The 21827-nt window shown below is 39.3% G+C and overlaps 3 protein-coding genes across 5 annotated transcripts in view; 2 read left to right on the top strand and 1 right to left on the bottom strand.

Annotated features, from left to right (window-relative positions):
- The first annotated feature begins 2033 nt into the window (after positions 1-2033).
- gorasp1a (golgi reassembly stacking protein 1a) lies at positions 2034-6625 on the top strand. 2 transcript variants are annotated; one of them, XM_017420907.3, is made up of 9 exons: positions 2034-2213; positions 2853-2933; positions 3010-3213; positions 3334-3420; positions 3567-3697; positions 3972-4104; positions 4312-4420; positions 4526-4660; positions 4755-6625. In XM_017420907.3, exons 1-9 carry the CDS (start codon positions 2151-2153, stop codon positions 5171-5173), a joined length of 1362 nt encoding a protein of 453 aa, XP_017276396.1. In that variant the 5' UTR covers positions 2034-2150; the 3' UTR covers positions 5174-6625. The 2 variants fall into 2 exon arrangements, with proteins under 2 accessions (XP_017276396.1, XP_017276395.1); XM_017420906.3 differs by having other exon boundaries at positions 2035-2213; positions 4752-6625.
- On the bottom strand, positions 6609-14445 carry LOC108238661 (WD repeat-containing protein 48). Of its 2 annotated transcripts, none has more exons than XM_037982047.1 (18): positions 14304-14445; positions 13538-13678; positions 13347-13422; positions 13031-13243; positions 12803-12891; positions 12485-12586; positions 12169-12393; positions 11901-11975; positions 11509-11611; positions 11333-11430; positions 10963-11070; positions 10753-10849; positions 10216-10311; positions 9984-10089; positions 9801-9888; positions 8554-8630; positions 8242-8434; positions 6609-8109 (listed from the first exon to the last, which is right to left on the bottom strand). In XM_037982047.1, the coding sequence occupies exons 1-18, from the start codon at positions 14349-14351 to the stop codon at positions 8014-8016; spliced, it is 2031 nt and encodes a 676-aa protein (XP_037837975.1). In that variant the 5' UTR covers positions 14352-14445; the 3' UTR covers positions 6609-8013. The 2 variants fall into 2 exon arrangements, with proteins under 2 accessions (XP_037837975.1, XP_017276394.1); XM_017420905.3 differs by having other exon boundaries at positions 13347-13425.
- An 812-nt stretch (positions 14446-15257) lies between these two features.
- The window catches only part of LOC108238657 (sodium channel protein type 4 subunit alpha B), a 43306-nt gene continuing 36736 nt past the window's right edge, over positions 15258-21827 (top strand). The window contains exon 1 of the mRNA XM_017420899.3: positions 15258-15797. The gene's annotated coding sequence lies outside the window, so the exon portion shown is untranslated. The remainder of the gene's footprint in view (positions 15798-21827) is intronic.

The raw sequence follows: 21827 nt of genomic DNA on the forward strand, positions 1-21827 counted from the left end.
GACAGGTAAACGCTGTTTTTAACAATTCTATCAAATTAAAGACTGGACAAAGCCCAGACTTTGTAACAGGCTTTACATTTTAGTGGTTGTATAAACTCATACAGAGACTACGGTTCATCAAGAAGATAACCCAAGAGTTTCCCTTTGGATTTAGTTATCATTCAATGATTATGAATAGAGCCATTTTGAATTGGATTTTACTCCAACATTTAATTAGTCATAGATGTATATCTAATGACTACTTTCAGAGGCTTTCACTGAAATCTGTCCAGTGGTTCAGGAGATATTTTGCTAACAGACAAACAAGATTGACTTAAAAAGTTAATGCCAATGTTTTACGCAACGATTTTGCACACTGAGGATCCCTCAAAGTATGTACTGAGGAGGAGTCTCAGCTACTACCACACAAAATTTGATCTCAATATCTGTAAAATTAATTGAATTATAGCCATTTTTCTGTTTTGTAAGATCAGTTGGCTGCAGCGGCCATCTTAGATTGGGTTGGCTTCAAAAGTTGATCACTTGTTGATGTACATTAAATTATTTCTTTCAGGGAGTTTCATTAAAATCCATCCATTGGTTCACAAGATGTTTTGCTAACAGCCAACAAAGTTGACTCTAATAGTGAACGGTAAGGTTTTTAAACAAAGATCTTGTGCGATCTTTTGGTACTTGGAGTATGTGTTGGAGATCAGTCTCACCTAGGACCACGACAAATTTTAGCCTGATATCTGTAAAGTTGACTGAATTGCAGCCATTTTTTAAGTGTGCTAAGTTTGATTAGCTGTAGCAGCCATCTTGAATTAGGTTGACATCAAATGTAAATCAGCTGGTGATGCACATCAGATGATTGCCTTAAGATGGTGTCAATAAAATCTGAGCAGTGGTTCCTGAAATATTTTGCTAACAGACATACACACACAATCACAGACAAGGGCACGAAGAGTTAATCTGTATGAACAACACAAAAACGTTCACACAGACTGTTAATAGTTGATCTTGTGAATTGCTTCACGTATACTTCATGTATACATCAAGTTTTTAATCTGCATTTAAGAATGGGTAATTAAACAAAAATATCTCCCATGTGGATTCGATATTGAGCCAATAGCGCTCTGCTGATTTTACTGTAGTGAACCTAAACCATCATTTTTTATCATCAGCAATAAATGATTAAACTGTCCACTGGTTTTAGGTGTCATTATTGAGTGAGTGTATCTTGGCTGCCCTCCGGTGGACAATAGAGGAACTACAAACTCTAAATCAGCCGATCGTCAATATAATTTGAAAGAAATATAACGTTTTATGTAAATAATTTCCATGCTAAGACACCAAAAAAAAATTTGCGGTTCTTGACTTCATTGTTGACAGGAAAAAAGTACCATATTAGGACAGCTATGTGTAGTAATAACTAAATGGAGCTCGTGAAACACAAACCATTATTTTTTATTTTAAAATGAAGTTTTTTTGTAGTCAGTGATATTTAATGAAATTTTTAAAATGCTGTAAATTATGTTTCTACACTAAATAAATAACTCTGTGTACAACATTGAATGGACAACAAAGAGGTTTAAAAGTTTTAATTTTTTTACGCCAGGAGTTCATAAAAACTGCAATAAAATTCATTTTGTGAGACTTTGTGAGATATTTCCGGGTAAAAAGCCGTGCAGACTAAAATTGGACTAAAATGACAATTAAATGAGTGTGTCTGTCAAACAACTATCAGTCTAATTATTTTAATATTTCCGTTTGACAAAAAGAAAACATCTTTCTTTTACGTGACTTGAAGAGAAATCGCAAAAATTAAACAAAAAAAGAGTAATGAGCTTTCATTTCCCTCTAGTGGCCACAAAGTAGAACTGCATCTCACAGTGGAGTGGACAGTTTTGCGTCAATGCTAGCATGCTAGTACTTCCGCTGTGAAGTTTCGAAATAAAAGTATTTATCAAGCGCTCTCGGTTTGCGCATGTGCAGTGCCTTCGTATTTTTTCGTGCTCGACGGAGAGCAGCGGGATCGATGACGGCGACGCTCGTCGCTCGATTGTTTCAGTCTGCTAACGAGATGTTCGTGAAGTGTCAACCGTAGTCGTTCTTTGTCGTCATTTATTATTTTAAAATAATAATATAGAACATATTTTTTTCCAACAAACATGGGTTTATCGCAGAGTTTGGAAGCATCTGAAGGAGGGACGTACGGATATCACGTTCACGGCGTAAGGCTGACGGGATTCCTCTGTTTTGAACTTGGATCAGCTTATCTTGACATGTTGCTAACAGAGCTAGCTGAGTTGTTGCAGCAGAGACTAAAACCTGATGAGGTGGCACTATTTACCTGCTAACACGAGTGGGCATAGTTACAGATTAAAACCATCGATTTGTGTTCCTTATTTGTAAGAAATAAGGTTAAATTAAAACGTCTAACTTAACTCAGCCACAGTGTGTGTACTATCACTGGATGACAGCAGGTGAATCATAGTTTTAATAAACAACTTTCAGCTCAAACTCAAATCAAAGATGTGTTTTCTTAAGACTGTTTGCTAGATAATTGGACATTTCTCCTTGTTTAAATAGAACTACTACAAACAATTAGAAGTTTTAGATTTCCTTTTTAAACAAAATAAGCTATTTAAGGATATTAAGTCCAAGAGTTAAAATGATTGATCAAAATATAATGTAACTGATTAATAGTTATCACATTTTTGAAGGTGTAGATGGAAAAAGTTGTTAATTATAGCAAACATTTTTTGATTGATCGTCCAGTGTTTTACAAGTTTAAGCCTCTTCATCGTCTAAGTATATACAAAGGTGAAGTTCTAGCAGTCATCTGAAGTATCTTGTGTTGGTTTTGGCAGGTGCAGCCAAATTCCCCCGCAGAAAAGGCAGGACTGCAGCCTTTCTTTGACTTCATTCTTTCTCTGGACAACAAAAGACTTGTAAGCGTCACCAAAGAGAGCGCGCTCTGTTGCTATTGTTATTCTGTTCTTTTACATTCATCTCATTGCTTGTCAGAATGAGGAAAACGACCTGTTAAAGGAGCTCCTGAAAGCCAACATGGAGAAAGCAGTGAGGATGGAAGTGTACAGCACTAAAACCACCAGGGTTCGTGAGCTGGACGTGGTGCCCAGCAACATGTGGGGCGGCCAGGGGCTGCTGGGTGCCAGTGTTCGCTTCTGCAGCTACCAAGGAGCAAACGAGAACGTTTGGCATGTACTGGTGAGTCACAGAACAACTATGAAGGCTCATTTTCTCTGCACTGATGTCGTCTTTTAGTGAGCTTGAACAGATGATGGTTTTGTGTTGCGTTGGTGCTTTAACTCAAACCTCTGTGTTAAGGACGTGGAAGCCAGCTCACCGGCAGCGCTGGCAGGGCTGCAGCCCTACAGCGACTACATTGTTGGAGCAGATCAGGTGCTGCAAGATGTAAGAACGAACTTTAAACCGGCTCATCATCCCTTCCTCTGCACTCTGCATTGAATCATAAATGATGTATTACTTGAAAGTAGCTAAATGAACAACTAGAATTCGCTGCAGTGAGCGTATGTGTAAAGAACGGCCTCTCTTTACAGTCAGAAGACTTCTTCTCACTGATCGAGGCCCACGAGGGGAAGCCGCTAAAGCTGCTGGTGTACGACACACAAACAGACACCTGCAGGGAGGTGATGGTCACACCCAACGGAGCGTGGGGAGGAGAGGGCAGGTATGGGACAAAGGAAATTAAATGCAAACAGAATATGTCATCTTTATTGGTGTCATACTTGTGCCTTAAGTTTGTTTGGCCCTTAATAAGGTTTATTGCTGCACGATGTAATTAATATATGGAGACAGATTCTTTTCATTATAACAAACTAATTTCTGCAATATTATACGAGTCATCTGTTATTCTTATGTATCCAGCACAACTACGTTTTGTGATCATTTTTACCCAGTAGTGCTGTATTATTCATGAGGCAGTCAAATTTGTTTGTCCTTAGTTTGGGTTGTGGCATCGGATATGGCTACCTGCACCGCATCCCTGTAAACCCTGATGTGTCGACAGTGAAGCCTTCCTCTCTTGTTCCAGAAGAAAAGCCCTCTCCGCAGCAGCCTTCGCATGGATACACAGAGGTAGATGTTACTGTTACTGTCCCAGCTATTCACTTCCGTAGGTCAAAGTAATAAACTTTTTTTAAAACTGAGAAAAGATCCAGAGAGCAAGATCGTGCCTTCACAGTATCCGTTCTAAAGAATAAACCAACAACAACAATAAAGTAGAGTACAAGTACACATTTAAAGCAATGCATATTAACATTCACCGTACCTGTCCTTGTCCAGGCACCTCTGATGACATCTTCAAGTCAAAGTGAAGATTTGTTAGATGTGGAGCAGATCACCCTCCAACAAGCATCACTACTCCCTCCCATTCAGAGAGTCACGGACCCCGGTCAGTTTTTTAATGATTTGAAAGGACTGACTAACACACTATGACTACATTAGTTCATTAGGATTCATGAAAACCCCCTAACGTGCGCACGGTGCTGCTTTTCAGATTCTGAAGTGACCGCGACGAACCCTGACCCCTTAGATCTGATGGACAAGCTGGATCTGTCCACCTCGTCCATCGATATGACCAACACTTCTCTGGCTATGCAAGAGGAAAAGGAGGCTGAAATATCTGGTGTTGGTGAGTAAACACAAATAAAGATGCAGGAACCTAAATGCACTCGGGGAACAATGAGATTACGTGAGCTTTATTCTGATTTTCTGTTGCGCAGCAGAGCTGGAGGACAGCGTCCTGCTCTCGTTGTCAGCAGAGAACCAGAGTGAGTCGCAGGAGCTGGTCTCCCAGTCAGCCGAAGACCTCCCTGCTGCTCACACTGCCCCAGACGCTGTGTCTGATTCAGGCGGCCCATCGGCAGAATCGTCTCACCTGGTCGCAGAGTCCACAGACCAGCGCAGCGTCCTCAGTGAGCCCAGCAGCAGTCCAGGTCTGCCTGAGGAGCCAGCAGAAGAGCCTCCCAGCCCGTCTCCCGTCGACCTCGTCCCAGCCTCCACTTTGAACGAGTCGACCACGGATAGCCGCCCCCCTCAGACCAGCGAGGACGCGCAGAGGTCGGTGTGTGAGTCTGCAGGGTCTGCTCACCAGTGTGACCATGAACACGGTGAGGAGGAACCAGAGGAAACGCGTTCGGAGTAAGCTCTCATCGGGCTGAACAGTGGAGTCGACAATCACTTTGTTTTTAAGAGAAGCGTACAGAAGAAACAGGGCAGACTCAGAGTTCCTCCTCTCAGTTACACTACACAAACACGAGCATTACCACGAGGCAAGGAGAATACTTGCAGGTACTACAGTAATATCCTGTTTGTTTCGTATGCAAACATTTTAAGTTACTGACTATTTGGGCCAAAATATTGTAAAATAATTTATCATACTGGATAGAAAGTTAAATTACACATAAAGTGAAATTTTGCTTCTGGTACACTAAAGAGATAAATACTTGAATTGTTCCAAAGGTAAACATTTACTACTGCAAAGCACAGCTGCACCTTCTTACAGTTTAAAGGTACTCGTTACAAACCATGAAATCAAACATGAAACAGGTCATCCTGATCTGTACCAGACAGCGCAGTTTGAGTTTACTCCAACAGTGGGTATGCACTCATCCCATTGTTGACCTATTTTCTGTCACTTCGACTGTTTTCATAGCTAAACAAACACAGACAGCCGTTCACACGTTTTAATTACCAATTTATTTAAGGACACATTAACCATCGATCCATCCGTTACCTGCCACTTGTTCTGGAGTCGGGTTGTGGGGAGGAAGAGATGTCAGAGAGACATGTCCTGGGTCTCTCCTCAGTTGGACATGCCTGGAACACCTCACTAAGGAGGCATCCAGAGCCCAGCTAACACATATACCTGTGACCTCATTAACCGTCTCGCTTCATCATTTCCTTCAGCAGTCTTCATGACGTTGCAACGAGTACCTTTTAATACGATCAACTTCTTTGACACTACTAGACTGATGACGGCTGTTAAAATTACAGCCTTTTGTTGGTGCACTGTTACAACTCTGAAGCTGTTTTAAAGACTTTTACTCAGTAAATATTCAAATAAAGCTTTGACTTAAAGGACACAGGACACTTCTAGTTTATGTTCGCTGTACTGGATTTTAAAGGGCTTTTGCTGTAGGAACATTTGTCCTGTTGTGTTAAATTAAAATACATGTTTTTACAGCTAGGGTAAGGATGGTTTAGTTTTTTATTGATAATTATTGTAATAACAGGTTTTGCCTGTACAGCTAGTTTTATGCCCTCTTATTTAGTGTTGTTTTTGCCTGTAATTCATGTGGTCTATGCAAAACTGTTCTGCCTGGACATTTAAAGCCAGTGAATCGATGATGTATTTCTAAGAGGACTGCGCAGCGTACTCTGAAGGCCGATGTTTCCCGCTAATCAGTTTATGGGTCTTCTTAATTATTATTTTTGTCCAAGTAGGTGCTTGTGTGTAAAATAAGGAAAGGTATTTTTGCAGATATTTTATTGATGATTTGTATGTTTTGTTAGGAGTAATTGCAGAGTGTTTTGATGATTGTGAAATGAGTGAACCTTTTGAATGTTAAACAGTCATATCACTTTAAAAAAAAAAGTGTCCCTTGTTTTTATTTCACGCTCATCAGCTGAACACATTACAACTCAAGAAACATCCATTTATAATCCCTACAGTTTTGTCATTCTTAAGACCATTCCAATTTAGTTGTTTGAATGCCTAAAATATACATATTTCACAAGTTATTACAACAAGGAATATTGCAGCAGTATGGCCTAATTGTGGTACACATTCTATGTTTTGGCCAATTAGAGCTCACTCGATGCATTCTCCTTTATGGCGTCTCACACACTCGCGTGTCGTGGCAAAGTCAACTCCAGAAAATTTAGTGAGAAGATTCACATATCTGTTAGCGATTATTTCACTTCGAGTTCCCCACATTGGCTGGATGCTCTAAAAATCTCTTCCGTTGAGAGTCTCCTTCAAGTTATATTTACTCTTATTAAATCTAAATGACAGATACACAAGGAAACCCCCTCACCGTCATCAGTGTCTTCGCCTTGTGAGCCAAACACAGCGTGTGAGCATGAGTTATTTATACTCCTTATAAATGATTTTCTAACTACGCCTTGGACGTGAATAACATTTGCCGTGAAGACAACAGATGCAATTCTCGCCGTCCAAGTCGAACTACTGTCATGACCATGAATGTGCTCTTGGAATTTGGAAAAAAGACGTGTTAGTTTGTATGGAAACTGTACAAGAACAAAAAACCTGCTGCAAAACAAACTCGCTTGAATCAAAAATGTAGCACGTATATTTACAAAAAATAACATTCATTCTATGGAAAACAGCACAGCTAAAAATAAAAAAAACAAAACAGAAAACACAAGAACAGATGTGTCTGTCAGTGAGGTTCTGTAAGAATTAGATGTCTGAACGGAAGGTTAAGTTAAAGTTGACGTCTACAGCAGAGCAGGTGAGGGTTTCTTTGGGGGACCGTGATGCTACCCAGAGACCAGGTGTACTCCTACAGTGGTGGTTCTGCTGAGACAGGTGCAAAGTGTTTGTAGAACAAGGACAGTTTCTGGAATGTACTAGAGCAGTCTACTACATCCATGTGCATAAACACACTCAGACACAAATACAGACTGGAACTTCAGTCGCCTCAAAATAAACGCCAATCAGGCAAAGATCTAAGGGAAAAAAAAAACAAAAAAACATTGCCGAAATCTGGAAAAACAATCCATTCCTCAAACTGTTAAAGAACCAATATGGACCTCTTATTTTCCCAGGAGTGTGTTGGCTGCGCCGGAGTGCTCAGGTCACTTCCCTATGATACATCGTGAATCGTGTCCTCGCACGTTTACTGGGTTCTCATTGATACTGCGACTCTTGACCACACAATGGGATAGAGGGTACTACATGTTGGAGGTGGGCGGTGATTGGCAAATGACAAAGAGTTCTGGTTGTAAAAATGACGACTTTCATGTGGACTTCTGCCTATAGTGAAGTGTCAAGTCCCCTCCACTCTTCCAGATAAAATGTTTAACTGTCCGCAGGTCCATGTTGGGGTCTAGAACCTGATAAAGACACAAAAACAAAAAGGTTACTAAAACAAAAGAAGAAATGATCGAGTTTATTGTACTCTAATGGCTTTATGATAAGTAAGAGGTGAACATATAAAATATTAAAAAAAAAAAAGGTCAGCATGCCTGGTCTTGACACATTAGCTCAATCTTCTCCTCGGCTAGCATGGCCATGTCCTCCTCCTTCTCCTGCTCCCCGGGTTTATCGTTGGCCGAGGAGCTGGTGGTCTGCGACTCGTTGTCCAGGTTGATGATCTTCTCGTAAACGTGCTCCATCACCTTCCTCACCTGGAGCATGTCACTGGCCGAGAGGCGGTCCCTACAGAGGACAGAAGTAAATAAAACGATAAAACCAGATCTGAAGGTGGTCTGCAGCTCGTCGCCCCACCTTCCAGAGATGATACGCTGGTAAAAAATGTAATGTAAAAAAAAACTTACTTTTTTAGAGTTTTTGCACCAGAGGAAGAATGGGGCTGGAGGTAGAATGGAATTTTGTTGAACTTGGGCATATTTTTCTGGAACAGAAAAAAACAGAGGGAACCCACATGTAAATCATAAGAAACAGTGTTCATGCACTACGGACAAAAACAATACAGCTCCACTCAGGAACACACGACTGAAACACTTTCAGCCTGAATTCTGATTTCAGACATTATGCTCTTTAAAATCAATGCACTGCAAACTGGCAGAATGTGCAAAATCACCTAGTTTTGTTTTTGTAAATGTAATTACCAACACAATAATAAGCCACTCATGTGAAGTACACAAATTTATTGCCTTGTAGCAACAGTCAAGGTTTCCTTCAAACAAGTTTCCGAACCTGGAATTGGTAAAAGTACTGTGGTTGAGCAACTGAACTACTCTTAAAACCGTTTTTCAACATAACAAAATTAAGCAGACAATTGGCAAAATGAAGACAAAGATGAAAAAAGGGAGGAGAATAGTGAGGGCAGTATCACTGTAGAGACTTGTTTGAAAACAGCATTTATTTTGGACTCTTCAAAATGTCTCACAGAGGTTCTCCATTTCCTGTCTTCAGTCAGAGGCTCACAGTCTTGTTGCTTGAATTTCGACCATGTTTCAAATAGAGTCCACTTGAACCCTTCTTAATTTTGCTGCAGAAGTCTCAAACCTGTCTCAGTTTAGCTTCTGTAACTTTTAGAGCTCTAGAGCAATGTTTTTACATTTGCAAAGTGGATCAACTACAACAAAAAACATCCCATCTGAGGCCACAGCCCCAAATGTCCAGGTTTATTTACACCAAATGTATTTTTTTTAAAGCTCCAAATTGGTCTATCTTAATTTCAAAATTATACTCCATTAGACTAAATCAAAGACAAGGGTATGTCTGCCAAGGTGGGTTTAAAGCAAGACGAAGTGAGCAACAAAATAATGTGCACAACCTAGGATACAATTTTGCAAGCCATGGAAACAAAGAGAGAGCATAATTTTCAAAAACTGGATGAAAAAAATGACTGCATGGCTTGCTGACTGCTTAGCTGCAAACACTCAAGAATTCAATGAGACTGCAACTGAAAAATTCACCTGTCGCCTCACAATTTTAAGTTACCAAATAGTGTCCTACAGTCGCAGCCCAGTGAGAAACTACCTTAAGACTGGAAAAGTGAAAGAGAATTCAACACTGACACATGCAAGAGCAAAAACGAAACAGCAACAATACTCACATCTACAGTTATATCAATAACCCACTGTGGGACTGTTTCATTCAGCAGCATTGATTCAGTCTCTCCACCTGAGTCTCTACATAGCAGCCTGCAACAAGAGCAACACAGATCAGTGACTCCACATTACACCAACATTAATATTTTAAATATACCACCATATTAAAGGTGTTAATAAAACCATACCTAAAAAGAGTTCGCCCTCCCGCCTCTCCAAAGATAACCGGCGTGTGAGGTGGAACTTGGAAATATCCATTTCCTTTCTGGACCCTGTTCTCTTGCTCTCCATTCACTGAGGACACAAGAACAGAAAGCTGTGATGACAGAAAGCCAACACATGTTTGAGGCCGTGCAGCAGAGCACAAAAGCATCGTCTTAGTGCTGGAGGAAATATTCTGCAAAGTTTCAGCCTCCTCACCGTGGTTCACCTCGTTCTCCTCCTCATCCATGGGGTTGATGCGAGTTCTGGGCCAGAACTCCAGCAGAGCTTGGAGCAACAATCCACCCAGGTTCACTGCAAATAGTGATGATCAGGACAGTGGAGGGTTACAGGACAGATTTAAAGCTGCACTATTTACCATAAAGTCTTAAACCATAACATTACGATGACTGACAGGTAAAGTAACTAACTGCTCATCTTGTAACAACGTTCTGCTGAGAAAACTGGCAACCTGACATTCACATAGATGATTTATTTGTCACCTATTGCTGGGAAAGAACACAAAAAGATGTTCAACTAGCCTCCAAACTAAGATAACAATCTGATGAAAACAAGCCCAGTCCACAGAGATCCACAACATGTACAGTGTGTCCAGATATCAAACACTCAGATGTTCTTTGTTCGTTCACTGACTGCTCAGAGCTTTTATGGCAACAACAACTCTGAGCTCTGTTTAATATTAGGCATGCTCATAATGTCGTAGCTGCTCGGTGTAGATGAAATGTGATAACCTACACTTTGGGTCAGATCCATCAGAACTGGAAAAGCCTGCATCCTTTGCAGACACCCAGGCGGCGAAGCAGTCACTCTCATCCAAAGTGATCGTGAGCATCTATTAGGAATGGAAAGGAACAAAAAAAAAACAACATCAATGCATCAATCCGGATAACGTCATTCACATCAAGGCAAATGAAAAGCTCCTGTATTAGCAGGTCCTCGACTCACCCCAGTTTTCAAATCGACAGAGAACCAGTTTGGCACATAGACCATCTTGAAGCGCTTTTTAATTTCTTCATCAAATTCCACTTTTCCCAAGTCTTCACCCTTGCAAGCCTAAGAAGTAAATAAACACATGATCAATTTAAACGACATGTATCAGTAGTACCAGTAATGTGCTCAGATAAAATCTGGCAATCATTCGCCCATTAGGGGAGATTAGAACCAAGGAACTATAACCTCATTTCCTGTGAGTCATAAAGTAATACTACTACTCATGAGAAGTGAAAACAATTTTCCACAAAGTCCAAAATAAAAGATTATGTATTTACAATTACAGCAAATACTTTAAATATTGCGCCTACAACATGTAGATTACCTTTAGTACGTCCCAAAATGCCACGTTGTTGTTGGTGTCTTTGGTGAGTATGTGTCTCTTGTCATTCAGAATGTGGCACTGTATAATACTGGCACCTCCTGCAAAAACCACAGGTTTATTTCACTTCATGAAATGCCTAAAAATATTTAGAGAAATAAATAAAAGTAAATATTTACCCTTGATGACTTGTTCTGGCTGAGTACAGAGTGGAGTCAGAGGGGTACTGCAGTCATTGTCGTACTCCCCTGATGATCTGAAGTTGTGCATTCCTTTTAGAGACTACACAAACAAAAACATTACAAGTAAATGAAATGCACACACCTGCATAGATAATCAGAATCACTTAAGCACACTCTGGATAAAAAGTAAACACTCCCTGACTATAGTTGTGATAAATCTAATTCACTTTCTCAGATCACTCAACCAGCAACAAAAGTTGCTAAAGATTTTACATTAATTGAAAAAGTATTACAGCTAAAAATCAGAAGGTGTGGCTGTGAACAAGCTTCCATCCGGACTTTTATGCTGGCAGTCGACCAGTAAACTCAAAGTTATCACGCATGCTTACCCATTTATTAACAGATGACTTGGTGGTGGAAACCCAGATTGCAGGAGGTGGATCAGCAGATCTGTCCAGCTCCATCTGAGCAAAACAGAAAAACAACATAAAGGTTCAGTCACTTTGGATAAGCAACTAAAGGCACAAGAAAGTATGCAAAGATAAAAAAAACATATTACATTCCTTATGTTTTTAATATAATAGTACAGAATATCAAGGCATAAAATTAGTAATATGTGGACTTTTCTTTAAGAGAAAAAGATTCCTGATGTCTTACTTTGAGCACCGGGGCCTTCTCCTCACAGATGAGCACTCGGATGTCTGGGTTACGCAGGTCAGTACAGTAGATCTTTTTGTCTCTGCCTCCAGAATACACATGTGTAAAAGCCTCATTGACCTGCAGGGCCCACACCCCTTCGTCGTGCACTCGATAGGTGGCAATACACCTCTGCTGGCCGAGCGACCAGAGGCGGATGGTCCCGTCCGAGCTGCCTGACAGGCACTGTAGGAAAGGAGACAGCAAACTGAGTTTGAATTTTTTTTTTTTCCCCGTTTAACAGGTGTCATGTTTCTGAGATCTTTCAGTAAGTTACCTGAGTGCCATCTCGATTTAGCAGCAACGACTTGACATTGTCTGTGTGCCCTTTTAGCTTCATTAGTTTTGCACATGTTCGAGGATCCCACACTCTCAAAACCTAAAAGAAAAAATTAATACCAAAGATTTTGTAACTCCACTTACTGTGAATAAACAAAGTAAATATGTTGTTTAAATAAACTTTCAAATGCATCTTAGACTTAAAACTTACACCATTCAAAAGATTTTAATGTGTATTGTTTGTTTCAGATTATTCTCAAGCTACTTTGATCCTAAAAATAAATTTAAAATCAGGAGAAACAATCAAAGAGCAAACCTTTTCAGTGGATCCAGAAACAATAACTGTACCCATCTGGTTCATAGCCAGACTGTAGATTGAGTCCTTGTTCCCACTCAGTGATGAAGCTGTTTGGAGACAAATAGTTTTAAGTCCAAAAGTGGGCCACAAACATGCTTCCAAAGAAACATTTCAGCCACGGTAAAATCAGATTTAAAACTTCAGGGTCTAGACGCCCGTAATGGGCAGATCCAACTCTTTACTCACTGGTGACAGTGTTGTTGGAAGCCGTTAGTGCTGTTAGTGTGTTCACATCCCAAAGAAAGATCTGCCGGTCCAGACCTGCTGATGCCACAAGCTCCTTGTCCTTGGCATACGCCAAAGCTTTTACATAGTCTTTGTGCGTCCGTAACGTCGACATGCAAAATCCTTTATGTGCGTTCCATACTTTGACTGTTGTATCTGACGAGGCCGATATCACTACGAGACAAGAGTGTCAATCAGAAGAGAAGAAACAAAGCACTGAAAGCTAAACCGCAAAATCCCAGATTATGAAAAAAGGTTGCGAGTAGTTAAAACTCACATGTTTTCCCATTGCAACAGAGAACTATATCATTAACCCAATCTGTGTGATGCTCCATAGATGCAATGTATGGATCCTGCTGCAATGACAAAGAGGCAACATTAGGGCCACTTCATAATTAATAAACAGTGATGCTGCAAAAAGCTTACAACTATCAAAATAAGAAAGCTTAGGAGGGTCTTAAACTTTACTTTATGCTGATAAACACTCCATATCCGGATGATAGAGTCTCTCCCCGCGGTGAAGAGCCGGTTCAACGCAGGGTCAAGCTGGAGGGCGTTCACCCCATTTCGATTATACTTTTCCACCTCGTCTCTAATGACATAGGAGACCTGTGACACAAAGAGGTGAGAGGTCAGAGTCCGACCTGGTCAGCTTTTGGTTTAACCCATAACCATTTCGAAACTGCAACTAAACTTGTGCACTTATAGACCGACAACACAAAGCTCAGCGTTATAATTCACACAGAGGAGAGGGGGAAAGGCCAACACAGGCGAGTTTAAGAAACAGACACGTTTGGATTTGTAACATGTGCTCATGTCGTAGCTGTCAGGGTGCACGGATATGCACACATACCAGCAATTAGACGGAGCCTGGAAACAGTGTAGCTTAGCTACCGTCAACACCGTACTATCATTACACTCACGGTGAGACGGCGCGTTTGTTATTTGAGCTAACAAGCGAAGGGCATTATTTTAGACTTTATACAACACGTACCAAAGCGACGCCTTTTTTTAAGTTGTCATTTTAGCCGCACTCGTTGGCAGAAGAAGCTAACCCTGAACGTAAGCTAAGCTAGCTCTGTTAGCCGGCTTGAGCCATGAGTCATACCCGCAGCGCTACTTCTGCGTGTGCCTTTTGTGGCCATTCTACTACCTATGATGCACTTCTTTAAGACGAAGACCCCGATGTTTCCATTGCCACACGAATAGCAGCCGTGGAGCTCGCATAATTTACCTGTACTTTCCTCCGCCCAGCTGCATTTTGCCTATGATGCGTAGCCATCTTGCATGTTGACAGTCACTTCATGTGATGCTACATCCGGACAAGAAGAAAACATGTGCACCTGAGCTTTCTGGGTAATGTGGTTCGATCGTCGGCATCCACTTCTCTTTACTTTTTCTGTAGCAAGGTTCAGAAGAGTTTCAGCAAAACTAGACACCGCAGCAGATGGATTATCGGGCAAAAAAAGTTAACAATCGAGTTAAAACCCCTTCACTCTGGTGGTTAAATCTGACACACCAGATAAAACCGAGTTTATTTTAGCACAAGTGTGCTGTCAGAAAACTTAGCAAACACCCTCACCATCACTGCCACCTCTGTACTCGAAGTGACAGCTGAGTTTCTGGCTGACTTTGGGGCATGACCTCGGTGTTTTCCAAAATGACAACTTCCAAAAGCTGCCAGGTTTGCTGACGTCCGCTGGAGGGCGCTCTGTCTCCTAGAGGTGAGGGTTAAATGTGCAGAAATTAATCCCAAAGCCTCACAGACTCACACGCACATTTCACATCAATGCTCTGCTCTCTGAAATACGCAGTTATAGCTAATCCTGAATTAAATATACCAAATTTCATGGGCACATATACCCTCCATAAGGTTTTATTCTTTCAGTGAAATCATCTTTGCACGGTTGGACGTCTTTGATCATCATTCTGCAGATTTTGTTAATAAATTATGATCAAATTGGCTTTTAATTAAACGCAAAGAAGCAAGACTTACAGCTATGGTCAAAATGGCCATGCTGGTAGCCAGGCCTATTTGCATGTTTATATGAAAAGTATCAAAAACGATTGGATTAGATGGGATTAAATGAAAGCAGCCTATTGTGGCCTATACGTGGACATGTAACCAGAACATGTTGACCCCGCAGAGCTGCGGATGAACCTCATCAGAGAGTCCCAGCACCACAACACTACATGTTTCTGTGTTTGGTGATAGGTTCCAGTGGTGCCAGCTCCCATGGTCCATATCAATCTGCCATGTTTGAATGTGGCATGAGGCGCCCAGAGGAGCTGTAATCCTCTTCTGTCCGGCTGCATCCTCCCGCCCTCATGCTGTCCTGCTCAAGGGCAAACCGAGGTGCGCCTCTGCATGCGGCCGCTGCGCACTGCTGCTGAAAACGGCGCAGCGTCCTCTGCGCTCTCCGCAGCTCGGAAACTTTGGGCTTTTTATGTTTATTTGTTTATTTTTTTTCTGGGATGAGTTCAGGAGAGCCTCGTGAATTGCGCGGAAGGAAACTTTTAAAATGTCCAACCAAGGGTGATCACGCAGTGATCTGTGCGCTAAAGTTGGGATTCACCTGTTAACTGGAGTTTTGGTTTCACGATGAAGAAGTGAGGTAAACCCTGAGATGAAGACATGGATTTTGCGCGGAGGGTTTGGCTTTTCTTTCTTCTGAAACCTGAAGAATTCAACACTGGAAATGATGCTGTAAATGTCAGAGTTTCAGATGTAAGTATCAGTCTATTTTCTAAATGCTTGATGTTAATTGTTGCTTTATTTATGGGTTTCCTTCGTATTCTAATAATATATGTATAGTAGATAGCTATAAAAAACAACACCAAATAATCAACAACAAAAAATGGACAGTTTAAATAAATGAAACCAAATCAAAACTCAGTTTAGTGGGCTAACTCGTGAACTCTCAATGTGGCAAATATACTGATAAGATTTTACCCAGTAATTAAACCTATCTGCACCATAAAGATCATTATAGTTTTCTTTTAATTTATTTTTCCTGTGATAATCAAACAGGTTTGAAAGGAGCATTTATGTCAGTTTGACATTTCTGAAAACAATTGACCTCCTAAAATGACATCATCAGATCCTTGTCAAATAACTTAATAAATGTCTAATTTTTCTTCTAAAATTTACACATCGAGGCTGCAATTACATTAAAATGTTTTCGCCAAAGAAGTAGGTCATCAGTTTAGCCAGGGCACCTAGGAGGCAGACAGACGGGTACTCGGCCTTTCAGTAAGAACAGACGACATGCACACTTTGACCTCAAGCAAGTGATACAACCTTTATATCAGATTATTATAGACCTGTGTTGCAGAGTGGCATCCAGTTCCTCATTATTGTTATTATCAGAAATATTTTTTTCCCTTATGTAGAAAAATGTGTAAGACAGTTTTTTCAATATCATGGTAATATTTGTACATGTCTAAATTAAACTTTTAGGTTTTCAGATGCTGTTTATCACCCTAAATTAAGATTTATCATTGATGATGATTAAAATTACCCACATGTTGAGCCATCTAAGGCTGGATGGCCTAACATTTCTAAGACATGTCAAGTAACAGGTTTTATTCATTTATAAAGCTTTACTGTGTCCAGGTACACAGTTAGGTGCTGGTTGGTTGTACTGCTCGTAAATCCTGTTTTTCTTATCATAAACATGTGACCTGGTTAATTTAAAGAGTAGCCTGAAATCTTGAATCATTTCTATCACTTGAACATTAGAAGTCAAGTCAAGTTTCTTTGTGTAGCACATTTTTATATGACAATTGTAAACTCGGGGTGCTTAGAACTAAACATTCAATATACTCATTCTAATAAAAATAAATACAATTTAAGTTTAAATAAGACCACATAAGTAATACAAAAATGCCAAAGCAGCAATATTAAAACAGTGTAGTGCAAATAAAAATTAAATAATTGTGAGGCTAAATAAAAAATTGGGAGAAAAAAATATGTTAAACACTGTAACAGTTGAGTTATTGTGGCAGAAAGTTTCAGTGAACATGACTATATTGACTTAAAAGCACAATGCATTTGAATTTACTCTTGATATGACAAAAATATTTTTACTAGATCAAATTAAGGGTCTGTCTGGAGTGTGTTCAGTGTGCATCTCAACAAAGAAGGTAGTCCATGCTATTTAAAGCTTTAGAAACAATGAGAAGTATTTGAACATCTGACACCTATGTGTGCTTTTGTTGTTTAGCTGGAAGTCAGTGTAGACATTTTAAGGTAGATGTGATATGTTCACTGGTTCTGGTACTCTAGCTGCAGCGTTTTACATAAACAGAAGTTTGTTTTGTTAATCCTGCAAAAAGTGCAAATAAAAGTACAAATCATTTTTTCTAAATCAGATTGAGTTACAAAGAATCTTATTATAAATATGTTGCAAAGTTGATAAAAGCAGTCTGATTATTTTACGTGTCTTTTTGAACAACCTGAATTTTGACATGGCTACAAGGTTGAACATGCAGATGAGTCAACAAAAAAACAAATTTGATATTCAAAGACTCGGACCTACCAAAATATTCTGTTTTGTCCTGATTTAGCTTAAAGAAGTTTCTTGACAGTCAGTACTTGACACTGGCTGTCAAAAAACAAAGCACTGGATGAGATTCTTTTCACGGTTAAATGGTGGGCAGAAATAGATGTGCACAACTGTGTATCATCAGCATAGGAGTGATGAAATATATTATGTTGTCTAATGATAGACCCAAGTGGGAGCATAAACAAATTAAACAGAAGATGACCAAGAGTCGACCTTTGTGGAACTCCATGAGCAATACTTCCTGAAACTGCTCACTTTGTGAAAAACTGGTGAAAAAGTTTTTGTGGCTCTAGAAAAGAAGGTGTTTGGAGGAGGTTCAGCATTTTGGTTACGAAAAGAAAAGCCTGGGTTATAAAGTAAAAAAAAAACAAAAAAACTTTTCCAGCCATCTGTGGTCTACCTTTGTTTCAGGTAAACATTACGCCTCTGGCACGTGTTGCTGTTTATATTTGCCTCAAGAAGTTAGAACGTAGGGCTGAGAGTGATGCCACATCCAAGTTGACAGGGTTCCAAATGCAAGGAGGAAAAGTTCTCTGACATGATTTCATTTTTTTCACATGCAAGTATCAGCATTATGTTTGTCTTTATGTGTAATAGACTTAGTATAAAACATGAACTGACAGATATGTTGATAAACTGTTTCTTACTGTGCATGCAGCTATTTCAAATTTGTGGTTTTTGAGATTTTTGTGAAAATACAACTTCAGTGGGGAGTTTGGCCAAGCTTTGATAATGTAAACGAAAGAAATTCCTACCTTCAGGCTCAAATGGAACCATCCAATACAAAAACCAGAATCTCAGCTGAACTGAAACTGGATAATGGATTATTAGGGATTTAGGATTCAATGAGGAAGTCAGAGAATGGGAATAAATATATGAGTCGACAGAGGCATCCATCTTGTTTGTTTATCAAAGTGCCTCAGCAGAGCTGCTCTGCACAGCTGAGTACCACACGTGTCTCATGTTAGACAAAGTTTGGGATCAACATGGAGAAGAAAGTGAGATCAGATCTACTTAGAAAAACTTAGATGTCAGCTCTTCTCAAAGTGGTTTCACTCAGTCCATCAGCAGAAAGACACCTTCTTTCATTCTTAAATTACTTAAGTGCTGCAATGTAAATGTTTGTCAGTCTCTACTAATCAAAACACATTTTGAGCAATACAGTAAAATATTTTTTTATTATTATTCTGCAATCTGTTGTTAAATAAACATGCCAATAGGTCACCCTTCTGTATTCAGTAACTTCTGACTTAAAATTGTTAAAAAACACTTATTCATTTCTTTTTACATTTTTATTGTATTTAGAACATGATATAAAGCTATAAAAAAGTGAATGCCTATTTATTCTAGTTGATAAGTTACAATTATGAAACATTGTCCAATAAAATGATTCCCTACTAGATGTAAACACATATTTCCTTTCCCCTCCCAGAAGGAACCATTGAAGTAAAGTTCAATGTGTGAAGTAAGTTTGTGTCCTTAGTCACATCATATATTTTCTTTATTTTTCAAAATGTGAATATCCTCCTAAAGACAGGTTGTCATTTTATCTAAAACATAAGAAACTTGTGCATCTAATTTTTGTAACTATCTCCATCACTACAATTGCTTTCTGTTCTGCTCAAGCAAACCACCACTCAGGTGTAATATGTGTCTATGAAATATATCAAGATTTATGTTGAGTGAGGGCCCAGGGATGCAGACAGAACTCAAGGACTAGTTGCACCAAATAAAGGAATTTATTTATAAAATGAAGAGATGTTGAGGCAGCAGGCAAATGCACAGAAAAGAAAACTACAATGAATACGCAAAGAAGACGCATACGTTCATAAATATCCATTCATTTTTTATTTATCCTTTACTTTACCAGGAAGATCCCATAGAGATAAATCATTCTTCTTCCAGTAATGCTGATCAAGATGGCAGCATAAATCCAAACCATGAACAATCATATTAAAGTCACAATACAAGAGAAAAGGGCATTAGTAAAATGCAAATTTACATACAAATACAACTAGAATAAAAATCTAGCATGGATTAAAACATGAACAATATAAGGAATAAAACTATACTAGATAAGACCAATAGATTCCACTACTGGTTAAGAACAAAGAGAAACAATTACACAAATTCATTTAATGCAAGTCTTTTGAAAAATGCGAAGAGAAAGAAGTTTCTGAAGACTGATGGAGTTCTGAAGATTATTCCAGAGTTGTAGAGCACAAAAAGGAAAAGGCAGCACCAAGTTCAGATCACATCCTGGGAAGAGTTAAGATCATTTTTGAATAAGACCATGTATACTAACTGTTGTGTAATGATGAAAGGTATGAAATATAAGTAGGTAGATTACCTAACAACGATTCTGCAGTAAACAACAACATGTATTTTTCTTGTTTTAAGGAAATCCATCCCAAAGAGTCATGAATGGTGGAGTGATGAATGACTTGCATTTGTAACAAGGTTATTGCAGTATATATACTGAATCTAGTATTTTAAGAAGGAAAAAGAGACACACATAAAAATAATGTTAGTCCAGCACACAGAGAGAAATTAACTTTGCACTGGTGATTTAAGGAGGCCCAAAGAGAAGGCACTTGGGGAAAGAAATAGGTTGAAGCATTTTTACCAAGCTGTCAATGTGGAAACCAAAGGCCAACTTTTCATCAAGCCAGATGGCTAAACATTTATATGACATAACTCTTTCTATACAAGTACTTTCTCGAGTCAGAGTGATCAGCTATTTGGAGTTGAGAACATGTAAAAGTTGTAAATTTAGTTTAGAGACTGAAAAGCTTCCTGCAGAAGTTCATCAACCTGATTCAGTGAGAATGCTAGTGTATATATGACTGTATTGTCTGCATAAAGATTAATTTTGACTGGATTTAGTCCTAATCCTAACTCACTTATCAAGATAGAAAATAAGATAGGGGCTAGAATGAATCTTTTAGGAACACCTCAATTCTTATTGTATAATTTTACATATTTTCTAAAGTTACAAACTCTCCTTTTTCAGTAAAACAGAAATAGGATAAATTTGTCATCACTATTTTTCTTTTTTCTGGTTTGATCATTTGAATCAGTTTTACTGCAGAACTTGGGCTTTATTGTGTATGTGTGTGTATGTGTAGCCCACAGCTCTGCTCCGCTTTCAATCTAATTATATTAATTATTTGAGGTGATGAGAACCATATCACATCTGGCTGTTATGGGAATTAAATTTCATTCAACTAAAATACCCATTTTCTCTCTCTCACTCTCTCTCTCTCTGTTTAATGTAATGTTTAATAACCATGTCCTCCTGCAAGTAAGCTGGCATGCGAAACACGGCTGTGCATGCTGGCAGGATTTGTCTTTGTGACTTTCAAAGTAGATTAATTATACAGTTTAGGTGTATGTTCGACAGACTGAGTCATCATCGTGTCCTTTTACTGCTCCGCTTGTGCGTTATTTAGGAAGTGCTAGATTGGGTTAGAAGGATTTGTCACATAACAGAAGTAAATTGTTTTTTTCTGCTTTATGGCATTCTGATGAAGCGAGAAAGTGATGTCAGTGTGAGAGATGAATTTATCTGAGATCGACCCGGACCAAATAAGCAGATCAGCAGAAAGCAGATCGCTAACATCTGGCTGGACGTGCGAAGGATCAATGCATTTCAGGAGAGGAAGCAATGGAAGACATGAGAAGCATACAATAGTATTTCTATGTCAGAGGGGAACATAGACATGTAATCCTCTTTTTTAGAAAGCTCTCTCAGATATTAAAATATCACACTCTGTCACTGGCTCAAATGCATGAGTAAATTTTTGGTAGTGGAAAGCCTTTTGGTGTCATCTTTTTTAGATTACATGCAGCTTAGGTATGTGATCAGATGACATGCATACTGTCTTGAAGCTTATGGAAACATGGTTTGTTAAACAAAACTTGTGTTCTACTTGGATTAAAATTTTTAGACAAACAGTAGTATATAGTAATAGTGAATCAACCAGTTGCTGGTGACACCAAAGACTAGTTGTTCACATGCAAAAGAAGGGCCATCAGCCTAACGACCGATTGTTAGTGCCCTGATGACCGCTTGCTTTTCACCGAGGGCTGAGTGATACTCGCAATAACAGCGTTGAAAGAGGGTGACAGCTGGACACAAAGGCCTCCACCCCTTTTGTGAGCTAGACCAGTATCATCAGTATCAATTC

The sequence above is a fragment of the Kryptolebias marmoratus genome, linkage group LG20 (genome assembly GCF_001649575.2).
Source record: "Kryptolebias marmoratus isolate JLee-2015 linkage group LG20, ASM164957v2, whole genome shotgun sequence".
Classification (NCBI taxonomy): Eukaryota; Metazoa; Chordata; class Actinopteri; order Cyprinodontiformes; family Rivulidae; genus Kryptolebias; species Kryptolebias marmoratus.

Bases quoted from the DNA above. Each gene is read 5' to 3' on its own strand.
- gorasp1a (XM_017420906.3), top strand. From the start codon at position 2,151: ATGGGTTTATCGCAGAGTTTGGAAGCATCTGAAGGAGGGACGTACGGA. The intron at 2,214-2,852 runs GTAAGGCTGACG...TGGTTTTGGCAG, and splicing joins ACGGATATCACGTTCACGGC to GTGCAGCCAAATTCCCCCGC. The intron at 4,105-4,311 runs GTAGATGTTACT...GTCCTTGTCCAG, and splicing joins CTTCGCATGGATACACAGAG to GCACCTCTGATGACATCTTC.
- LOC108238661 (XM_017420905.3), bottom strand. From the start codon at position 14,351: ATGGCTACGCATCATAGGCAAAATGCAGCTGGGCGGAGGAAAGTACAG. The intron at 13,679-14,303 runs GTAAATTATGCG...TTTGTGTCACAG, and splicing joins CTGGGCGGAGGAAAGTACAG to GTCTCCTATGTCATTAGAGA. The intron at 11,976-12,168 runs GTAAGACATCAG...TGTTTTGCTCAG, and splicing joins AGAAGGCCCCGGTGCTCAAA to ATGGAGCTGGACAGATCTGC.